At 37.5% G+C, this 22,655-nt stretch overlaps 1 protein-coding gene across 1 annotated transcript; it reads left to right on the top strand.

The window, feature by feature from the left end:
• The first annotated feature begins 8,588 nt into the window (after positions 1-8,588).
• On the top strand, positions 8,589-14,655 carry LOC149820429 (uncharacterized). Its single transcript, XM_089983064.1, has 7 exons — positions 8,589-9,122; positions 9,317-9,630; positions 11,098-11,826; positions 12,419-12,547; positions 12,858-13,061; positions 13,266-13,466; positions 14,107-14,655. Exons 1-7 carry the CDS (start codon positions 8,867-8,869, stop codon positions 14,227-14,229), a joined length of 1,956 nt encoding a protein of 651 aa, XP_089839190.1. The 5' UTR covers positions 8,589-8,866; the 3' UTR covers positions 14,230-14,655.
• Positions 14,656-22,655: the final 8,000 nt, after the last annotated feature.

Genomic DNA, 22,655 nt, shown 5'->3' on the forward strand with positions numbered 1-22,655 from the left:
GGTCACTTCGGCCGATAACCATTGTTAAGTGTGACCTAAACCGGGCTGGTGCCATGTGGAATTTTCAATAACCATAATCTGACCTACTCCCCCAGCCAGCAAGGTAGGTGCTGCTGAACCTGGACTGGTGCCAAAACTTTAGCAAATAGGTCAATTATATGAGCCAGGTTGAATCATGGGGTCTTATCTCTAGCCTAGTTCTCAAGCTCAGTTAAATCCAAGCTCGTTTGATCTTAAGAATTGGTTGATTAACATGGTCATTATATTCAGGCGTGTGTGGGGTCTATTCAAAAGTACCGTCGCAAATGGTGTTCTTAGGAAAATCTCAGTGATATTTTCAAAAGTCTGTTTTTTAGAGAAAATCTCTAGAACACATAAATATAAACTATATAATAACATATAAAATCTTACAAGAATTAGGAAAAACATTTTTAACACAATGTTAATTCATTAAAAATGACCACTCAAATTATTGCACTAAATTGGTGATGTTTTTAAACAATCGGTGTTTATGACTGTGTTTTGGACTCCATGCACAATGGCCACTTGATTTCCATGTTTGGATAGGGCTAGGCATCATTTTTTTGGACTTTGAGCTCTAAGGGAAGGGCAATGATGCAGATCAACCCCAAATTGATCTGACATGATTGGACCCATTGGGTCTGGCCCATACATGTATGTCTTTAGAGTTTAGACTTAGATCCTCCTAGATCATCAGTATACTGTTCAAAAGATTGACATTCTAATGAGAGAGAGAGAGAGAGAGAGAGAGAGAGAGAGAGAGAGAGAGCAAAACCATTGTTCATGTGAGTGAGGTCCACAAGAATCACATGATGCTGATGTAATCCATTAAGAAGGGAGGAATGGGAGTCAAGGCTTGGCCTCCAAAACTTTTCAAAACACTCCACATGTAAAAGGAGTTTGCCTTTAGAAATGGCACATATTCTCATGTCTTTGGGGGAGATTCTCACCTTGAATTTGATCCTGTAGGTGGGTCCCACTCATTGATCAAATTGGAGGGCACCCTTACAGCGCATGTGAAGGTGGACATGTCCTTGAGTATGGTCTTTAATGCCTCAACCAGCTTGGACACAGTGGCCAAACAATTTGCTAAGGACAGTGGCAATAAAAAAAAGAAAAAAAAATCTGAATATGAGAGAATCAGATGAGGCTCATACAAAAAAGGTCAAAGGACCCCATGATGCTATGATCAACAAATCTCTCACCCACAACACCTAGGTTTATGTGCTCTCTCTCTCTCTAGCTTTTGGTAGGCTAAATTTTATTGTTATATAGCGAGAAAAAGATCATGTTTCTCTCTCTCTCTCTCTTAATAGTTTTTGCTAACATAAAGTTTATTGATATAATAAAAATATGACGCCTCTCTCTCTCTCTCTCTCTCTCTCTCTCTCTCTCTCTCTCATTTGCTAGGCTAAAAGGAGCAGTTGTTATGCACCCATCTAGGAGAAGGCACTTTCCCGCGAAATCGTTGTCCAGGCAGAAAAGTGCTTTCCCATGGTAGCAGGTGTGGCCCTATTTCTATAGATAAAAAAAAGTAAGAATGCAAAAGGTTCAGATTTCGGATAAAAAAAATACACGCTAGGATCGGATCTAGAACAGCCAAAATTTGCAAAAAAACCCCTCCCTAAATCCGATCCTTTTTGCAACCCTAGTAAAAAAGAAGACTTTGCATTTAACTAGTGGGCCCTACTATCTCTTTTTTTCACAGTAGAAAAAGGCTCTCTTCCTTATGAAAAGAGAGGCAGAAACAAATTCCCTCTCCCCCCCCCCCCCCCCCCCCCACACACACACACACACACACACCTAAATTTTATTGATATAATAAGGTGCACTCTATCAAATTTGTTAAATAGAATAGGAAAAAGTTGGTGGCACTAGTCTCATCAGTTGCCATATTGAAGATACCAGGGTCAAGGACATATCATGGATTCCCTCATCCCTAATGTGGTCATGAAAAGTGGCATATCATATGTGTAGGTCCTACTTGACAACCATATATGACTTGGCCATGAATTCCAGAATTTGATGCTTTCCAATGCATTATCTTATATATCCATGCTTGAATATTCTTCACCATCCATGACTCCTTTACAACTAGACGGGAACTGGGTCGGTTGTTGGGGTTGGGGTTGGGTTTAGGTTCGGGTTGAGATCAACTTGGGTCAGATAAAGTTCCTGCAAGCCACGTTTATTTCACGTCTCAAATAAAACAACATTTTCATATGAAAAATGGATAATTTTCCCGAGACAAGAGAGCCGATAATGAGCTTTTGATACGACATGTTTTTGACATTTGGCATTGGCATGCATTCCAAAAGATCAAGTACACTGCAGAACAAAAGTGTCTTACAGTATCGATAAAGTACGTGGGACACCGTAAAACAAAAAAATAATGTTGATCGATCCTATATTCCAATATGATTAGGGTGGTTGTTTTGGACTATCTGGTGCCTAAAATATTTTACTAGTTTGGACAGTTTTGGCATTAGCTTAAATTGATCATTAATGTGTTTTCGAGTAATTAATGTATATAAATATAAATATATATATATATATATATATATATATATATATATATATATATATAGAGAGAGAGAGAGAGAGAGAGAGAGAGAGATATGATAATCAACGGCATTTTTTCTCTAACAATCTAGTTTTTCATTGATCCAACTTTAAATATTGAATTTTTATCATTCATTTAGTGGACAACATATTTTAGAATATTAATTTTTGATGTTTAGATGTATTTTTAAAAGCGCTAAAAATCAAGGTTCTACAATGCCCCTTCATATATATAGTCACTAGAATATAAAAACTGAAATATGAGAACTAGAAATATGGGCATTTCCAAAGTTTTTTTTTTTTGCAAAACCAACCATGTGGATGTGCTTGGCATAGTAAATTTTCTAGGAATGATGAAAAAAATGAGATTTTGAATGCTTGAATATTTATGAAGATTATAAGCCATTGATTTTAAAACCGTAAAAAGACTCATTTATGCGACAAAATCGGATGATTAGATTCAAGAGCAGGTTCTTATAAAACCAAGCACGTAGATCACATCCGTATGGTTATATTCAAGAGAAAATAACAAAAAATTCATAAAAATCGCAATTCACATATTAGTTCTCATACTTTCAGTTCTCATATTCTTGTCTCTTTCTCTATATATTCACTAGAATATGAGAACTAGAAATATGAGCATTTTCAACACTTTTTTTTGCAGATTCAACTATGTGGGTGTGCTTGGCATGGTGAATTTGCTAGAAATCAACCATTAGATTGTGTATTTTTGATGAAAAAAATACAATTCTTGAATGCTTGAATATTTATGAAGATTATGAGACATTGATTTTAAAGCCTTCAAAAATCTCATTTATGAATCAAAATAGGATGATTCAAGAGCGGATTCTTATAAAACCAAGCATGTTAGGTCACATACGGTAAGATTCAAGAGAAAAGAACAAAAAATCCATGAAAATCATGGATATTAGTTCTTATATTTCCAGTTGTCATATTCTATTGACTCTCTCTCTCTCTCTCTATATATATAATATTTCCAAAAGCCAATTCTTATTATTTTGACCACCTTAAACATATTATGTTGTCAGATTTGGGTAAAACAACAAGGTTTTGTATGAGAGAGAGAGACCAATTTCTCATTTAAAAGGCAAATGTCAAATATTTGTTTGCTTCTCGGGAAGATGTATGGCAAGTTCCGGATCATGTTTGTGGAGTTTTACTAATCATAATCCTTCTACCTAAACTGGAATATCATGTTATGCTATTTATATAAAATAATATAATATTTACTATAAAACATATAATAGCATATCCATCAACAGGATAAAACTGCCATGGTCCACCACGCTTTGTAAGCAACAAAGATTTTGAAATGCAAGATTGATCTGCACCAGACCAGATCTCAACCGTCCATTTGGCAGCATTAATTGTTGATTCTGAATGTTTGGAGCATTCTCACTGCGAGGAAATTCATTCATGTGTGGTTTATGGCTTCAAGGAAATGGATCTGGTTTTCAAGGATATATACCCGACCCATATCAGGCATAAAACGTCGTGGGCTGGGTCAGTTCGGATCGGGTTGGGTCTGGTTGGGGAATCTGAAGTTCTGTCCTGAGACAATTTGACAGAGGCCCAGACTGACGTCCTTCACAGTTTTCTTGTTTCCCGTATTCAACTGAACAATGATTACGTAAGCACGCCACCCACATACCATGGGTACGCCTCATACATAGACTGTTCAATTAAAAAAAATGAGCGGTCTCGATCGATTACCTTTTCTTTCACAGATTCAAGAGACACCACCGGATGCACTAAAGTGGGTCCCAAGTCCATCTGGTGTGCACGCTTGACCGGGTCCGTCTGACCAAGTACACACGTAAATCGTATTGACACTACAGATTTTGGTTGGAACTGGACCTTTCGGTATAGATCCAGATCTAATTCTATTTTTACTTGACCGAACCTTTCCATCTCCAAGCTTAGCTTAGGAGTGGCTCACTCTTCTTTTCGGGTATAGAGATATAGGGATTATCTTGGCCAAATTCGGCAGTTTATCGGATCGGATCTACAAAGACTTACGAAATTGGACTGAGCGAGCATCTGTCATTCAGTACCCTCGACCCAGACCCGTACAATTGTGAATTCCCGCTATCTATTGAGTACCCAACCTGTCCCCACTAGGTCTGGGTATCTGATTCGGACCTGGTCCCCTACCCGACCATACAGCATGGGTTTGGATGTGGCCTGTATCCAGTTCAGCCCCTTCTAGAAATATGAGCTGCACCCAAATCCGTCCAAACCCGAACGAGACCCAACCCCTTTACAGAGTATAACTAGAACACGGGGTTCAACCCCAATTTGACATCCTGGCCGTCTATCTGATGCACACTAAAAACATAAAAAAAAAAAGGAAAATAAAATCTCACCGTTGTTGGGTGAGATCAGGGTTGACGATGCGTGAACAGCGGTGGGCCCACGTGACCTCAAGACTGTATCGGTGGGGCCCACTGCAAGTCCGGCCCCGTGCCGAACTGGGTCGTCCGTTTGGGGTTTTGGGACCGACCACGATCCCTTCTAACGGTCACCGGCTCCCTCGGGAGTCGTTCCGCCTCCTTCTTTGCTGTCTGTCAGCACGCTCTTCCTTGCCCTCACGGAAACCACCCTCGTTTCGTTCCAAAAATTACGAGAAGGCCACTCAGCCGCCCGAAAACCATGATCACAGTCAGATTTTTTTAGGGTTTTTTCTGGACCCACAACAAACTTTTGGAAAGGGAGTGAGAATGAGGTTGAAAAACGTTGGTTCGCTAAGGAGACGTTTGATTGCAGCGTTCGCAGGTCGCTGCCGTTCGTGTCCCACCCGTTCCAAATGAACCACGACGGACACGTGGCATGCCTGAAATGGGGTCTTTCGCACGCTTAGCAATCAGCCCCTCTGCTTAGACGCCGTGCAGTCTTGGATACTAGATGGTCAGGTCTAAGGTATGTTCCATGACTGCAAACATTTCTCATGTACAAACAAATGCGATTTCAAATTGCATTGTCCACTTATGATACGGAGTCACATCATTACATGTGCTTGAATCATATGCGATTTGAAATTATATGAGGTTCCAACCAACACTCCTTAGCCCCCAAAAGGTTTGGTGCCTAGGCTGCTAGGCACTCTTAGGTTCAAATGGGTGGCCGAGCCAGGATTCTAAACTAGGGTGGGCACAAATAAAGTAGAAATAATAATTACTAATAATATATTTTAAAAAATTAAATCAAAACCCTATTTTCTACAAAACATCATAAATAATTCATTTATACTAGTTGATAAAAAAAAACTCTAATATTATAACCAAAATCAAATCACACATTATTCATGGATTCATATTCAATGGTAATTAAAAAAAACACAAAAAACTTAAAATTATAAACTAAACATTTATGTCATTACAAAACTCTAATTCCTACAAACATTATAAATTATGAATTTATGATTAATTCATAAGAAACCATTAATATTCTAACAAAATTCAAATCACATAATATTCACACATTCATGCCTAATGGTAATTAAACACATACCTTAAAATTTCATAAACTAAACATTTTTGTTATTCTAAAAAAACCAAATAAAAACCTAAAATCCTAACAAAACATTATATTATAGATATGCTAAATGAAAAAAAACCAAACTCCTAATTAAATATCTATGTCATTTGAAAAACCAAAATAAAAGACATACATCCGACACAAAATCAAAGATTTAGGGGTTTGATAACCAAAATCAAGCATTTAATAATGGAATCATGCTTAATGACAATTAAAAAGAAAATAGTAGACAAAAACCCTAAAACCTTCATTATATATTCATGTTATTTGAAAAAATCTAAATCAATACTCAAAACCCTAAAACCATTATTTTATATTTATGGAATCATGTTTAATGTTGATTAAAAAAACATAAAATATACCTAATTAAATATTCATGTCATTTAAAAATTTAAAATAAAAAGTTTAAATCCTAACAAAAATCAAAGATTTAAGGGTTTGATAAGTGATAACTAAAATAAAACATTCATTAATAGGATCATGTTTAATGATAATTAAGAATAAAAACAACACACAAAAAACCTTAAATCCTAATTTAACTTTCATGTTATTTGCAAAAATCCAAATCAATACCCTAAATCCTAAATGCTAATTAAAAATCTCTTAATATTTTAATGAAAATAAAGCATTTATTACACACCTAATGTTAATTAAAAAAATAAAAAAACCATAAACTTAATTAAACATTTATGCTATTTAAAAAACAAACTAAATCAATAGCCTAAATCCTAAAAGACCATCATGCATTATGCTAACTGCAATATATATAACCCTTAAAATCAAAATCTACCAAGCACTCATTTATAATTTGAAAAAAAAAGAGGAAAAGAGGAAGAAGAGAAACCCAACGGTCAGAGTGCATCCATGCATGTAAAAGAGAAAGACATTGCCGAAGGTTCATCGCAACCCGTTCGTAGCTCTGAATGACGGATGAGCCATACCACTGGAATCATATATATATAGAGAGAGCGGGGTTGTCGGCTTGTGGTGGTTGTGGGGTTGCGGGGAGGGCTGAAAAGTGAGGAGAGAGTGGGGCCCCTTGTGGGCCTACACCATAAGGTTACGGGAAAGGCTAAACGGTGAAGGAGGGCGCGCGCGCGCGTGAGAGAGAGAGAGAGAGAGAGAGAGAGCACTGCCCACATACTTTGCAGGTAAGAGTGGACATTTTGTTTATATACTTTGAGGATCATGGCCCACCCTGACCCTATACCTCCTTGGGAGATTTTTGTTGGTCAGGGCACCCCCCCTGCCCACAACCTGTCTCTGCCACTGGTTCAAATCCTATGAGCATCACTTTCTACACAGGCATGGTGACTTTGAGGGCAAGAGGTAAGGCTTTAAAATTTTACACTGCTAGAATATCATACCCGGATCCAATAACAAGGTTTGGATCTCACACCAAAAAGGTTTAAGAAAGAATCAAGAAGCTTTATCCATTTAGGAGTTCAAGAAAAGCAAACCAACTCAAGATTGTATTGTGGGTCTCCCTAATACCAAAAACTCTTCACATGAGAAACCGCCGTCCAAGTGTTCATGTCCCAATAAAACTCCTCCAAACCGTGAACTTTTGTTGGCCATGTATCTTGACCACCTTCCTCTTGTACTGTGTATAAAGCTTAACCTCTCACCAGAGAAAATCGTTGAGATGAAGGGACCATAGGCATAAGATCAATCCACGTTAAATCGTCTGTAGTAAGTGTGTGATTGATTTTCTTTTCATATTCGTGCTCATTTATACGATGTCAGGACAACGGCTATAAATTCAACAAGCATAGTCAGCACGATTAAGTCTATGATCTTGAGGTGGTTTCTTGGAGTAAAAAACAACCAACTGATCACCCCTAAGTCTCGAGGAAGGGGAAGATGTAGAGAGAGAGAGAGAGAGAAAATCTAAATCTAAATCTAAATGAAATGAAAGTCCATTCATCCTAACAAAATTTAAGAGACATATAGTATGTAACCAATTCATCAGTTAGGTTTTAATCCCCACCACACATCTCATTTGGTGAAGATATTCATGGCCACACCTTCACAGTTCTCTACTGAAATAGACAGATCCCCAGATGAGATGTGCGGTAGGGATTGAATATCACCAGTGATCAGTTATAATATATATATATATATATATATATATATATATATATATATATATATATATATATATATATATATATATATATATATATATATATATATATATATATATATATATATGGCAAGCTGGGATTAGGTAGACTCCTAGCGGTTATACAGCGATACCATTGGAATTCGAACTTGCAACCACAAGATGACGTGGACTAGCTGCTCCTATCAGATAAGCGGAGCCCCCGTTGGTAGTTACATACGATATGATCACACCTGGCCTCATTTGAAATATCAAGTGGTTTGGAAGTCAAGGTCATCTTGTATGACCATTATAATATGGGTGGCAGTTTCGTCATTTCAACATATTAAAGACGGAATCCCTCTGAATTCTGAACTCCTCGCTCTCTCTCTCTCTCATTTTCGTCTTCCTGTCTGCAAAAAAGAAAGAAAAAACGGAAGAGAAGACCGAAAATTCCGGCGAAACAGCGGCGTCTCAGGCTAGCAACAGGCCGGAAAATGGCAGAGATGTCTCCGGAAAACAGATGACCTATTTCCCGGAGTTGTCTTCGTCCAAGTTGTTCTCCGTCACCCGTTCGTTCCACAGGCCCCGGAAAGGCGCCCGTCTCCTGGTTTTCCGGCGATGGCTTCCGGGAAGGGCTTCCTGGAGCGCCTACGGAGAGCTCTCTGGACGGCGTTCTTCATGGTGACAATGGTGGCGTCGCTCCTCCTTTTCTCTGCCACCGTCATGGTCACGGTCGCCGACGTCGTCGTCCCCTCCTTCCTCCTCACGGTCTTCGCCCGACGGAATCTGAGGGATCAGTTCGATCGGTATGGGTTCCGTCATTCCCTCGTCGACGTCCCTCTCGTTTCTGTGGTCAGATCCCTCATCATCACATGTAAGCTCCACCGTAATCTTAGGATTAGGGTTAGGGTCTACATTCGGTTTTCTTTCTCGCCCTCTTTTGGCTTACGTTGAGGAAAATTAGGGTTAGGTTTAGGCTTTTCTTCTTTTCGTTTTTGTCTCTTTGGTGGATATGGAAAAAATGTGGGTTAATGAGTTTCACCGTGTTGCTCTGCCTCTATTCTCTAGGCGTTTATTCGTTATGTGATGCGTCCGGACTCTCTCACGGGCCTTACCTCGGAACGGCGACGCTTTGTTCGCTGTCGTCAATCCTCGTTCTTTCGGTGAAGGCGTGCGTCTTCCGGGGGACGCCGGACGATGAATTCGACAGTGGCTCGAGGGTGTTCGCAGTGCAGAGGAAGTTTCACCTGAAGCAATCGTGGGGGATGCCCGTTCTCTTCATGTCTTCGTTGGTTTTCGCGCTCGGACACGTCGTTGTGGCTTATCGGACCAGTTGCAGGGCACGTAGGAAGTTTCTTTTCCATCGGATCGATCAGGAATCGGTAATTACGGGTTTTCTTTTTGTCGTGTTCCTTTAGGAAATCGTCGTTCTCTCTTTTATTCGAATCCTTTGTTGTAGCTTTATCTGTTGCAAGATCTCTTTTTTATTGCAAAATGGCTCCTTTTCCATTTGTTGAATGAGCCCTGGCGAATATGAATAAACTTGCTTTATTTGTTGTCTTTTGTGTTCTTTTTTGTAATATTGGATCCTTCTGTTTCTTGATTGCCGAAGAATTTGATTATCAGATCGTCAACTTTGTGTGATTAAATCCTAATCGAATTTGATCATGGCTTATTGTGTTGACTTGCTGCTAATCTTGAACTATTGAATCTTTTTTGTTGAATGTTTTGCTATCAAGCTTCTTGACGCAATATGGGTGTTCTCTGAGTTTTGATTTTAGTGGACGGATTCAATACCTTTATCTTGGTCATAAGATAGGGTTGAAAATATCAGCTGCAATTCTGTGTTGGTGGTAGGAAAATGTTGTGAATGCCATTTCAATGAATTGCAGGATGCTGTAGGAATCGATTTTTCAGGATGTATGGTTGAAAATGGCAGGATGAGAATGTACAGCTGCCAATGAACTGTCATTAAAATCGCTAATATTTGAGTGTTATTGTTTTTTATGAATGGGTGGTGTGGGGACTTTGTGATATGGCAAATCTTTGAAAATCGTTTGGGGTTAATAACAACTCCGTTTGATTGGGGATGTGGTTGTTTGCCATTATTAGTTGATTTCTATCATGCAGAAAGAATTCTTTATGACTGGAGTATTCTACTGTACCAGGAGGTTGTCTTCCAGCATGGTAGGATAGACACTCTACAATTATGCTATAATAATATACTTAAAACTATGAATTGGTTTCTATCTGACAAGAACTGGTTGGTGTTCACCGAAACCCATTATGAGGAGGAGAGGCAAAAGGTTGATTTTCTGCTTAATCTGAAAATCTAGATATGGGATTTGTGATTGCATTATTCGTTAGAAAATGTGAGCCTTCAAAATTCCAGCAATATCCATCTGGAAAAATTGACAAGCTATTTGTTTATTCATGTACAGAATTTTTAAGTCATTTTGTCAAAAGAATTTTGTTCATTTCCGGACTAGAATGTCCTGATTTCTTGAAATCTCAAGGCTCTTTAAACATTTCTAGGACTCAGAGTTTTATCTTGCTGTTGATGTGCTATCCATTTCTTTCTGGTTAGTTGCAAAAACTTTTTTTTATTGGCTTCAACTCCAGCTTAAACTGGGTTTTGTTTTACCTCTCCAAGGAGGGAATATATAATGTGTAATTTGCCAAGCTGTTTGTCCTTTCTCTTTCTTTGTGCTGTTCAGATTCTTACTTTCTTAGTTGTACAGTCAATTATTTAAAATAGCCTAATAGATTTGGTTCGGAAAATTAAGCAAGAAAAATGGGCTCCAAACATGCAGTTTGCTGATTTTTATGTTTTTGCACCATCATAACAGGTTTTTGGATTTCCTGGGTACCTCAAAGTCCCACGGTCACCAACTCCTATCACTGGAAAGAGTTCTAAAAGTGATAGTGAGTCCAGGAGAAGACCTGCAACTGCAACGGCAGCTGTGGCAGCCCGTGAAGAAGGGTACCTACCAATCAGGTTACTTTCTGATGTGGATAGCTTGTTCATGGTATACCAAGGTATTCTGGTTCATTACAAGCTAAGCCATCCTGATTCTCCAGTCTCCCAATCCCTGGCATGCTCTGCCTTTTTGGAGCACAGCTCAGTTAGCTCTCCACGTGCAATGCCTGACAGACTCAAGCTGGACAGACCACTCCTTACTGTTCCATCCAAAACCTTTCGCCTACATCGGAGTTTTAGTAGTGCATGTGATGATGACTCAATGTATGCTCCTCTGTTGACTGGATCTGCTGCTGTTAATCTTTTCCCTGATGAGATCCCTTGCTTAAATTTGGATAATCATGTCAAAGAACCAAGCTTTTCAAGTGATAAGAAGGAAGACCTTAGAGGAGTGGAGAATGGCATCTGTGGCATTGTTTTGGTTCATGGATTTGGAGGAGGAGTGTTCTCATGGAGGCATGTGATGGGCCCTTTGGCAAGACAGACCAGGTGTACAGTATCTGCTTTTGATCGGCCTGGTTGGGGACTGACTTCTCGCCCTAGGAGATCGGATTGGGAGGCCAAGCAGTTGCCAAATCCATATCGGCTTGAGTCACAGGTGCTTATACATATAAGATTGTTGTTAGTTGTTATGCTTGATCATAATGCCATGCATATAGTTTTCATCCTATTTGATTTCATTTGAAGCATTTTCTGGAGAAGAAGCATCTCTTCCTGATCCTCTCCCCAACCCCTCTGATGCACTTTTTGTTTGGTTTCATATGTATGACTGGATTTTTTTTATTAATGCTTCTTTTCGTAAATTTGCTAGCTCCGATGTAGGGTCGAGAGTGATTTCTTGAGGTGTTTGATCCCTCCCACCTGCGAAAACTAATCATGCAAAGGAATTTGTTTGGCATCAATCCTTCTAGGATACAACCATTTGGTGTTCAAGTTCCTTTTGCCATGTCCTCTTTAAAGCAGTTGATTTCAATAATTCAAATGATTTTGGCCTTTAAACTCAGATACGACCACACAAATATTTGTGGGATGTATACCTTGTTAATATTGCTGCACTCATTTGATACATAATTCCGTTCCATAATATGCTCTGTTACAAAGTTTCAGTTTTTGATTTAAATGTATGCATTTTTTTGAATCCTTTCAAAATTTAACCATCCGACTCTTTTGTGTAATGATGATCCAAACAGGTTGATTTGCTTCTTGATTTTTGTCTCGCAATGGGTTTCTCTTCAGTGGTGCTTGTTGGTCATGATGATGGAGGACTTATTGCTTTGAAGGCTGCTGAAAGAGTGCGGACATGTAGCAAGTTCATGAAGGTGGATTTGATGACAACTAATCTTATCATGCTTTTTTGACTTGACTTTTGGAAGTAAATATTTCGTTAGTCTTTTAGTTGAGTTTTACTTGCACAGTGTCTTGGTGTAGACCTTTCAACCTGGAAACCTTTTGGTTGTTTCACTTGATTGTTGTTGTAATTGTTGTACAAACCTTGTTTTGTTCTCATTTTCTCTTTTCCAAAATTTTTCTTGGAACCTTTACCATGGGGAATTACTATATACAAATTTTATTCCTTCTTGCTGCCGTCTTGTTCAATTATAGGTATGTATATCTTTTTTGTTTTTTCAGGTGGATATCAGAGGAGTGGTTCTTCTTAGTGTCAACCTGTCCAGAGAAGTTATTCCAGCCTTTGCTCGAATTCTCCTGCATACATCATTAGGGAAGAAACACATGGTTCGCCCACTACTACGCACTGAGATCACCCAAGTGGTTAATCGCCAAGCCTGGTATGATGCAAGGAACCTCACACCTGAAGTTATGAGTCTGTACAAGGTAAGATTCAGCCTAATTGGCAACGATGTTTATGTTAACAGCATCTCTCATGTGTTATATTCTGATAGTACTGTTGCAGTATCTCCTGTGTATTACTTGTGATGGGAATCCCTTTACCAGTTGCAACTCAATGTTTGGTGTCAAATGCAAATTTTGTTATATGATAAGTAGACTGTTGATTGAACAAGTTCCATTTGGAATCAGGCGCCACTATGTGTGGAGGGTTGGGATGATGCGCTTCACGAAATTGGGAAGTTGTCATTTGGTAGTGTCCTTTCCCCTCAGAATGCGTCACTTCTTTTGGAAGCAGTTGGGGACCTGCCAGTTTTGGTTGTTGCAGGTGCCAAAGATGTTCTCGTTTCACTTAAATCATCCCAGGCTCTTGCTTTAAAACTCGTAAATTCTGTAAGTTCCATCATATCTTCCCCAATCTACTGAGGACTTCATTGAGGCACTATATATATATATGTTCTTTTTGATGTTTTAAATATCTTGAACTTGTGTTCACAGGCTTTAGCCATCTCCATCCAAAATGAAGCACCATCTAATAGGATCACAATTATGTCAAGAATCATGTTGTTTGATGATGTTACAAAACACACATACACACATCCATGCATGGGAACATACACCTTACTGCTTTTAGATATGTATCAATGTTCATTAGAACCTCGTAAACAGTTTTGTCAAAACTGTTTCAGTTTGTTACAAGAGATAACATGCCTAGACCTTTTCAGACCCTCACGCACCAGTACCTTTTGAGTCCTTATTTTCCTGAGACTCGAGTTATCTTTTCTGACTTGTGTATTTCACAGCTAGTAAAGCTCCCTCTACCAGGGATTGTCCACAAATCTATGAAAGCCATAATAGGAGAATGTGTTGGTTAAAAAGCTGTTCTTTATCAGTATATTCTGATATATATTCGCCTTGTGAAGAAGGGAAAAGGAGGATGAAATGAATTAGCTTCCTTATGATATCTCCTTGACCACCTTTTTTTTTTATAACCAGTTGCCCTCTCTTGATTTTCCTTTTTATTTTCTTACAGAGGCTTGTTGCAATATCTGGATGTGGGCATCTTCCTCATGAGGAATGCCCTAAGGCATTATTGGCAGCTCTTTCTCCCTTCATATCCAGGCTGCTTGCAGACCATTGTGAAGGTGTGCAGTGAGGCATTGGGAGGTTTGTCGTAACTCTGGCTTTCTACAGTGAGGCTTTCCAACCTCCGGGGTCAGAGAGAGCTAACCCTGTCTGCAATCAAAGGGTTAAAGCAAGTCTGACCCTTCTTGCCCTAGTTTGGGGAGATTGTGAATTTGGTTTTGAGGGATGCTGGTAAACCCTAATCTTTTACTCTAGGGTTTAGGTTATATTGTGCATCCCCTTTTCATTTTCTTGATTAGAGGTGGATATTGTTTTCCCTGAAGCAGGCGGAAAATGAATGCTTGTAAATTAATGATGGTTGCTTGCATTTGTGTATACACGCCATTGTGTCAAGTTTTATTGCAAGCGTGCGAGAGATCTCTGTAAACTAAAATTATAAGCTTGGAGTGCATCTCTCTCTCTCTATAACTAAAATTATAAGCTTGGAATGTATCTATCTATCTATATGTTCATTGGGTGGTGTTCCAGTATTTTAGTTAACCTCGGTCAAGTACCCAAAGCTTAAAGCTCGGGATATTTTGTGCATCCTTAAATATGATAGAGTGGAAATCTAATATTCTGGTTAACCTGGATTAAGTTTCCACTTTCCAGAGCTTAAAACTCTGGCTCCTTGTATTGTCACATTTTCCTTTTATGAAACTTAACGCTATATACATATGGAGGTGGTAAACAATCCGAGCGGCTCACGGCTTGGCTCGTGTTCGGTTTGTAAAGCGCTTGTTTGAACCATGGTCACAAGTTAATATAACATGAAATTATCGTTTGCCATTCATATGACATATCCGCTACATATAGCCTATATATTGTTAATATAACATGAAATTATCGTTTGCCATTCATATGACATATCCGCTACATATAGCCTATATATTGTTAATTTATTGGCACACAAGATACTATTAAACATATAAGAAAAAAGTCAAATTCAGACAATCAGTGCATTAGCTATAATCTTCAATTATTAGTGAAAATAAACAAACACAACATAAAATTCAATGCAATTACATGTTAACACACGCTGTATGTTTTGTTTATTCAAACCTACAAGGTATGAAGATGTGGATTAAGGGATCATACTCTTTTATCTTTCCAAATTGAATCCCTCAAAAATACAGGAAAAAAACTTGTTTACATCATTTGAAAGGTTAAGTTTTCAAACGAAGAGAAAAATACAGGAAAAAAACTTGTTTTTTACTCAACACATAACATAACATGATATATCATGCTACCTTTATTTTAGCCTATTTTTGTGTAAATTTCTAGGATTTGGATTGACTGGTGATATATATATATATATATATATATATATATATATATATATATATATATATATATATATATATATATATATATATATATATATATATATATATATATATATATATATATATATATATATATATAGCCGATATTGTGATAATGGTTTTAACTCATAAAACAGGCTCTGGAAGCCGAACACGAACAATTAGTGTTTGGCTTGGCTTCGCTCAGCTCGTATAAGCCTGTTTAGTAATAAATATATTTTAGCTATGTTTTGTTGAAGTACTTGGTTTGCAATCAATAGGTTTAGGAGATAAAATCTTGTTGGTTTCAGCTATGAAATAATGTAGATTTTTTTTAACCATATTACTTAATGTGTTTTTCCGTAAACAAGCCAGCTCAAGATTTGCTCGAGCTTATTATGAGCTCGGATTCTGCTCATCTCACTATAGAATGATCCAAGCTTAGCTAGTTCAGCTTCGAATCAACTGAACATTCTGTGTATGGCCTTGGCTTGTTTACCATAGGATCTAGCTCAGGCTTGAGTCTAGCCGAGGAGAGCATGTGCCTGAGCCAGGCAAGCTGAACTCGTGCTGGCTCGTGTAAAAAATGTTTTGCTACTTTTTGTGGTAATAGATGGTAGGATTTGAACACCCGACCTATATGTTTTAATTTCGCAAGTTTAATATGAGCCGAGCCAAGCCAAACAGCCTGTGTTCGGGCACTTGTTTTTGATTAACAAGCATCTTGTGGCTCGGCTTGTCATCTCCGATTTGTTTCTCAGCATTAATAGAAAGCCAGTCTATATAGAAAAAACAATAAAAATATCAATTTAGCCATCCCTGTCCAGCCATCAAGGTGGGTTAGATTTTCTTCGTATCATGCAATGTTTGTAAGCATTTTACTTAAATATGTGCTAGCTGCTGCAGAAGGTTTCAAGTAGGAACCCTGTCAAGGGCTGATCCTCAACTGTGTAAAAGCTTGCCCCAATGGGGTTTTGGAGTAGTGTGATGAGACCTAGGCCTCTAGGCAGGTGATCTAGGTTCAAATTCCATGGGCATCACCCCCCGCGGCGTGGCAATTCTCTTGGGGGCAAGGAGTAAGCTCACAAAGTTTTACACTGTCAGGACAGCGACCGTAAGTATGGAAGCCAGCACATCTAGGTCTCTGATCCTGGGGGTGGTTTCTCCGTGTAAATGTAAAAGATAAAAAAAACACAGTGGAGAAGCTTAACCCAATTCAGGGTTATTAACATTTTAATAGAAGTTACAAAAAACTGTTAACTTACGTATTTACTATCTAATATTACATTTTAAGCACTACTCTTGTGCCATTATGTGAAATAGCCCGTAGAGCTAATTTCCTTCCGGTTATGGTTTACTCAGCTTAAGAATATGAACATCCTTTACTTTTTTTTTTTACCAAATTTACTCCTTAATTTTACCCCATAAATTTTAAACCCTCAAACTCCTGAAAAACGTGGGCTAGTCGCCAAATGACTGGTATGCTCTTTGACACCTTTACGTTTCATTTGTTTTTATTGATTCTTCTGGTTATGTGGGCATTCTCTTAATCATTTGAATTGATTTCATCCTCTTCCTCTTGTACTTTTTGTTATAGACTTCATGATGCCGGTTTGCTATGCTTGGTATCGGGTTTGGACACGGGGTCCGACTGGACCCATCATGAAAAAAACCACACCCAAGTCCTGCAATGATTATATAAACCAGACCTGGTCCATAACTATGCCACAAAGGACTCACCATTTTGGGCATGTCCTTGGTGACACAAGCTGACACGCAGATGCGGACATGATATGTATGGACATTATGTTAATATTTTAGTATATTTTAATATGTAAATTTAATAAAAATATATTTTTATTATTAAAATATCAAAAATAGTTTATTGATTAAAAAATTAAAAACATTCTGTGTCCTTGTGTCCAATTTCCCCCAAATTATTGAACTTGTGAGTCAAACTCGCACGTGTCTTTGTGTTGACATATCTTTGTGACATAGGTCCATACTCATTAAGATAATATTAATTTACATTGAAAATTTACAGACCTTAATTGGAACGTGGTTTGGACCTAGGTTTGGTGTGAAATACGAAAAATGATTGTATTGTCCTTGTAAAATGACCCGTTCCTCAAAATGCCTACCAATTTGCCGAAATCCCCCGCATCCAAAATGTCTAATTTTTATTTTTAGAACATTTTTACCCTTTTGAAAATATGGCATGACCTTCGCAAATCATTTTAGTCGAATGTCACCTAAAATGTGTGAATCTTCTTTAACAAAACACTCTCAACGTATATCCGCAAATATGGTATGACCTTCATAAATCATTGTTGCGAATGTCACCCAAAAAGTGCAAACCTTCTTTAATTAAATACTCTCAATGTATGTTCACAAATATGGAATGACCTTTGCAAGTCAGATTTGCAATTATCACCTAAAATATGTGAACCTTCTTTAAATAAATACTCTTGATGTACGTATGCAAGTATGCGATGACATTCTCAAGTAAGTTTTGCAAATGTCAAAGAATTTATGAACTTCCTTTAACTAAATACTCCTCACTTACGTTCGCAAATATGGTACACCTTTTGCAAATCATTTTTGCGAATGTCCAAAAAATGTGCAAACCTCCTTTAACTAAATACTTATGTCTACAAATATAATGTGACCTTCACAAATAATTTGTGCAGATGTCTCAAAAATATGCAAACCTTCTTTAACTAAATACTTCCATCCACAAATACTGTACAATTTTAGCAAAACATTTTTATGAATGCTCCCAAAGTGTGTAAACCTCCCTTAACTAAATACTTACGTCTGTAAATACTGTACAACCTTCAAAAAACATTTTTACAAATGTCCCCAAAATGTTCATACCTTTGTACATGCATTAAATGTGATACTTCGGATGTATTAAACCATTGTTTCACATTTGGGGACTATGTTTGCATAAAATTAAGGTTTTTGTGTTCTCCAACCTATTTCCCCCAACAATCTTTTCCAGTGAGTCTATGACGCTATTGATTTATCTCCGTTGTACGGTGGCACACCATCAATGACGAGATATTTTGGTATGTGTTTCTCTCACTGTAATAATTGAATGAGTGGCATGAATCAATTATTTTTTAAAACATTTGCATGAATTAGTTATTTTATAAAAATTGCATGGTTTTCAAGTTATCTTTGCATATTTAATAGTCTATTTTATTTTTTGCTTAATTCATTTTCATGTGAGTCTCATTTGCCTATTTTTTTCTTTAATTTGGTATGTCTCTATCCTTAATTGTGGTCATTTATCCATTGTTTATCTTGTATTATAAAGATGACTAGGAATAAAAAGTAGCATCAGTTCAAACCTGTATGAAAATCAAGAAGGGCATGAGCCCTTCCTGTGTTGTCCAGTGTAGTCGATTGGTCAACATGGTTCTCGTGAACAGTGCTCTAATACCACTATTAAGATCTAAACTCTTAAGGAGAATGATCCTGGAGATTCGGGTACACTGAACAAGGTGTGACTCGGAGAAGTGCACATATAAGAAGGATTGCACCACACGATTCGTGTCCCGCAGCAAGCAGACTCGCTGTAGAAGGCATGCGACACAGGAGAAGGAGGCATGTTCGATAGCGAGGGACACGCTGCCGAATGAAACAATAAGGGAGAGGAAGAGATGCGTGTCCGATGGAAGGGGACACACTGCAGGCATTAGCAGCAAGGGAGAGAGAGAGACGCCTCTCCAAGGATGCAAGAGTGGGCATGGGCAGGTGAGGTTGACAGTAGGGAGGATGGAGAATGTAAAGGCCCCAAATTTATCCTAAAAAATCATTGATTTTTTTTAGGTGAATGATGCATGACCTTATCGATGGTACTGCTCTAGTCGAACTAAGCACTAGGGGCTCACTTGTGTGCAAGCACTAGTGTATATTAACCCACTAAAACTAAGTCACGAAAGAAACAACCAAGGATAATAACACTTTGTCAAAAATAAAAATACATTTTTTTTAAAAGTGGAAAGACATCACATGAATCTGAGGCACAACACAGAAACAATCCATTCCAAACAATTTTTAAAATGAAATGGTTTGAACCATAATTTAAACTTAATAAACTTTAGATTTAGTTCACAAGTTCATTTAAATCCCATAACGTTTAGAAATAAGAAACCCACCATAATTCATAAATTCACCATCTCCAGCATACATGTCCTGCCATCACTCTACTTAGCTAAGTCTTAGCCTCCTCATATAAAAATATTAAACAACAAATGAGAACCAAAGTTCTCTTACAAAACTTCACATTATCCAATAGTAAGAAATAAAACATAAATCCAGTAAACATCAACCTTAGAAATTATGATGCCACATAAAATAATTCAAATATGATTGCAGTCTCACATTATACATAAACCAATGCATCCATGATACATGAACCAATGAATAATGCATGAAGTAGATTTTATTTCCTTATTGACACTTATTTTGAATGCATGAGCATGTCTAATGCAAATCATTTATTTTTTTTCTCCTAACCCAACTGTAGGTATTGTTCATAGTAAAAACCTGAAGCACAAGACAATTCTTAGTTGTATTTTAATCACACATTTGTATGTTATTAACTGAGTTCTACATACTTCTTTCGACCGACATCAGGCATCCTCACCCTAAGCCAGAACATCAGACATCTTCACTCAATGTCAGGATGACAAAGAGCATCCTTACCGTACACCCCCACTTCTCTTGGTATACCAATACGCTATTAGCTGAATCCATCATCACCATCCTCAAGCAAAATGATAGAAACATTTTCTACTACCGTGGCTGAGAACACGAACCTCCACATTAGGTTTTTGGAGAAAACAACATCATGAAGTTTCAGTATCATGCTATCATCTACGACAACCATCCAAGGATCCCACCATCATCAGAGGGTAACAAAGGAGAAAAATTAGTACACTGTTTAGGTATCTTGTACGTCTTAATTTTTCATATATTCTTCCCTTAAGAACAAATTGGATACACAATATCCATAGTATGACATCATTATGCATAATCCGATTAGGCTACCTCCCCGTTCGGACACAATAGTGTATTTATAGTGTGCCAACAAGTGCAATTAATCATATGCATGCACTAGCACAGAACCTCAATAGTCTCATATGTTACTCACTAACATGTCATAAGTTACATATATGGTACCATATTGGTTATTTTAAACCACTTTATCTTTTATGAGCATTCACATATGCATGCATGTTTTTCATGTCTTATAGTATATTAGAACATCTAATAACATCATGTTGCAATTCATAATATCATGTTGTACATTAACACATCATGCTTCATATTATAAGAGAAATTTACAGCATAACATGCAAACATTGTTTATAAGTGTTAGCACAATTACCTAGTCTTAATAGGTCCACCTATTGTACATCAGTAGGCAGGGGCGTAGCTAGGATTCATGTGAGGGGGGGAGGGGGGGGACAGGGGTGTAGCAAAAAAAAAAATTGGTGTGATAGCCGGGGGTTCGGAGGCAGCCCCCCCCCCCCCCCCCCCCAATTTTTTTTTTTAGATAAAATAAAAAATGGCTACAATTATTAATAAAAATCTATTTCATATGGACAAATCAAACTATTTGCTGCAGTCTCTCTCAACCTCAACGAAAAGTTCTTAAACATTATCTAATGACAATATATAACACTGGTGCGATAATTTGAAGTTCATAATAATGCATAAATTTTATTTATGACAAAATAAATCAAAATACAAAAGTACCAACTAAAATGGACCCCGACGGTTACCCGCAACATAAAATTCATCTATAAGAGAATCTATAACTAAAGTCATAGTATATTCTTGCTCGTTGTGTAAAGTCATACAGTCAACAAGAAAATCGTTGTCCATTTTGTTACGAATTTCCGTCTTCACATGCTTCATCACTGAAAATGCTCGTTTTATAGTGGACGTAGAAACTGATAATGTCAATACAAGATGAAATAATCTCGTTAGCATGACATAACTTTCTGACCTTCCACTTGCAACCAACTTTTGATACAAATCAGGTAGAGTAAGTACTTAAAATCGAGAATCAGAAACCACATAAATCTGATAATGTTATAACTCTGCTTTCAAGTAAAATATATCTTGTGGTGTAAAATCTTGAGGATAGAACTTCTCTGTAAGCTTGCAAATATCAACTATATTAAAGGATTTAAATGAGTTTCTAGGATCCAATGTCGCACTAAGAGAAAGAAGTTCGACTGATGTGTCATTAAATCTAGAATTTAACTCCACCAACAAGAAATCTATAACTTTATTGAAAACACCAAAATGATAGTGAAGCTCAACTGAGGGATATTCACGACCACGGGATCAACCAACCATATATGAACCACTGAAGTCAGGTAGGCAAATGTCATTTGTTGAACAAAATGATGTTACCTCTTGAAGGAATTTTTCCCAACCATCTTCTCTCAAAGCTTGAAGCACAATCTTTGTAGTGTAGACAAATCTCATAGCAGTCAAGATATCTTGATTTTTCTTCTGAAGGGCCTGACATAGAATATCAGTAACCTCAAATATTTTATTTATCAAATGCAAGACAAATACAAATTCAAAACTTGTAATGCAAGTGTATGCACCATCAACTTTAACCTGAGATCTAGCACTTGGAGAATTTTCAATCAGGCACTCAAATACTTTACATGTTGCAACATACATATCCATCAAGCTCTTTACAGATTCATAATAAGAACTCCAACGAGTAGCTCCATCTCTATGCAAGTTCCCAATCTTATTAGCCCCACTTTCTGTCGACCGTTCTCTAGTTTCTAACAAATGCTCAATTTCTTCTCTATGTGCAGCTTTTAACTCGCCAACACACTTAGGTGAAAAAGTAATAATGTTAACAACATTTTCCAAATGAGAAAAGAATTGCCAAATGTCACGAACATCCTTAGCTGCAGAAACCAATGTTAATTGCAAATGATGCGCAAAACAATGAACATAATATGCATAAGGACAATCCTTTAGAAATAAAGCTTGGAGCCCATTCCAAGCACCCCACATATTACTAGCACCATCGTATCCTTGTCCTCGCATATTCTGAATTTGAAGGTTGTGACTACTAAGAATATCAGAAATTTGATTTTTCAGA

Source organism: Nuphar pumila, chromosome 12 (genome assembly GCF_984573655.1).
Source record: "Nuphar pumila chromosome 12, dmNupPumi1.hap1.1, whole genome shotgun sequence".
Lineage (NCBI taxonomy): Eukaryota > Viridiplantae > Streptophyta > Magnoliopsida > Nymphaeales > Nymphaeaceae > Nuphar > Nuphar pumila.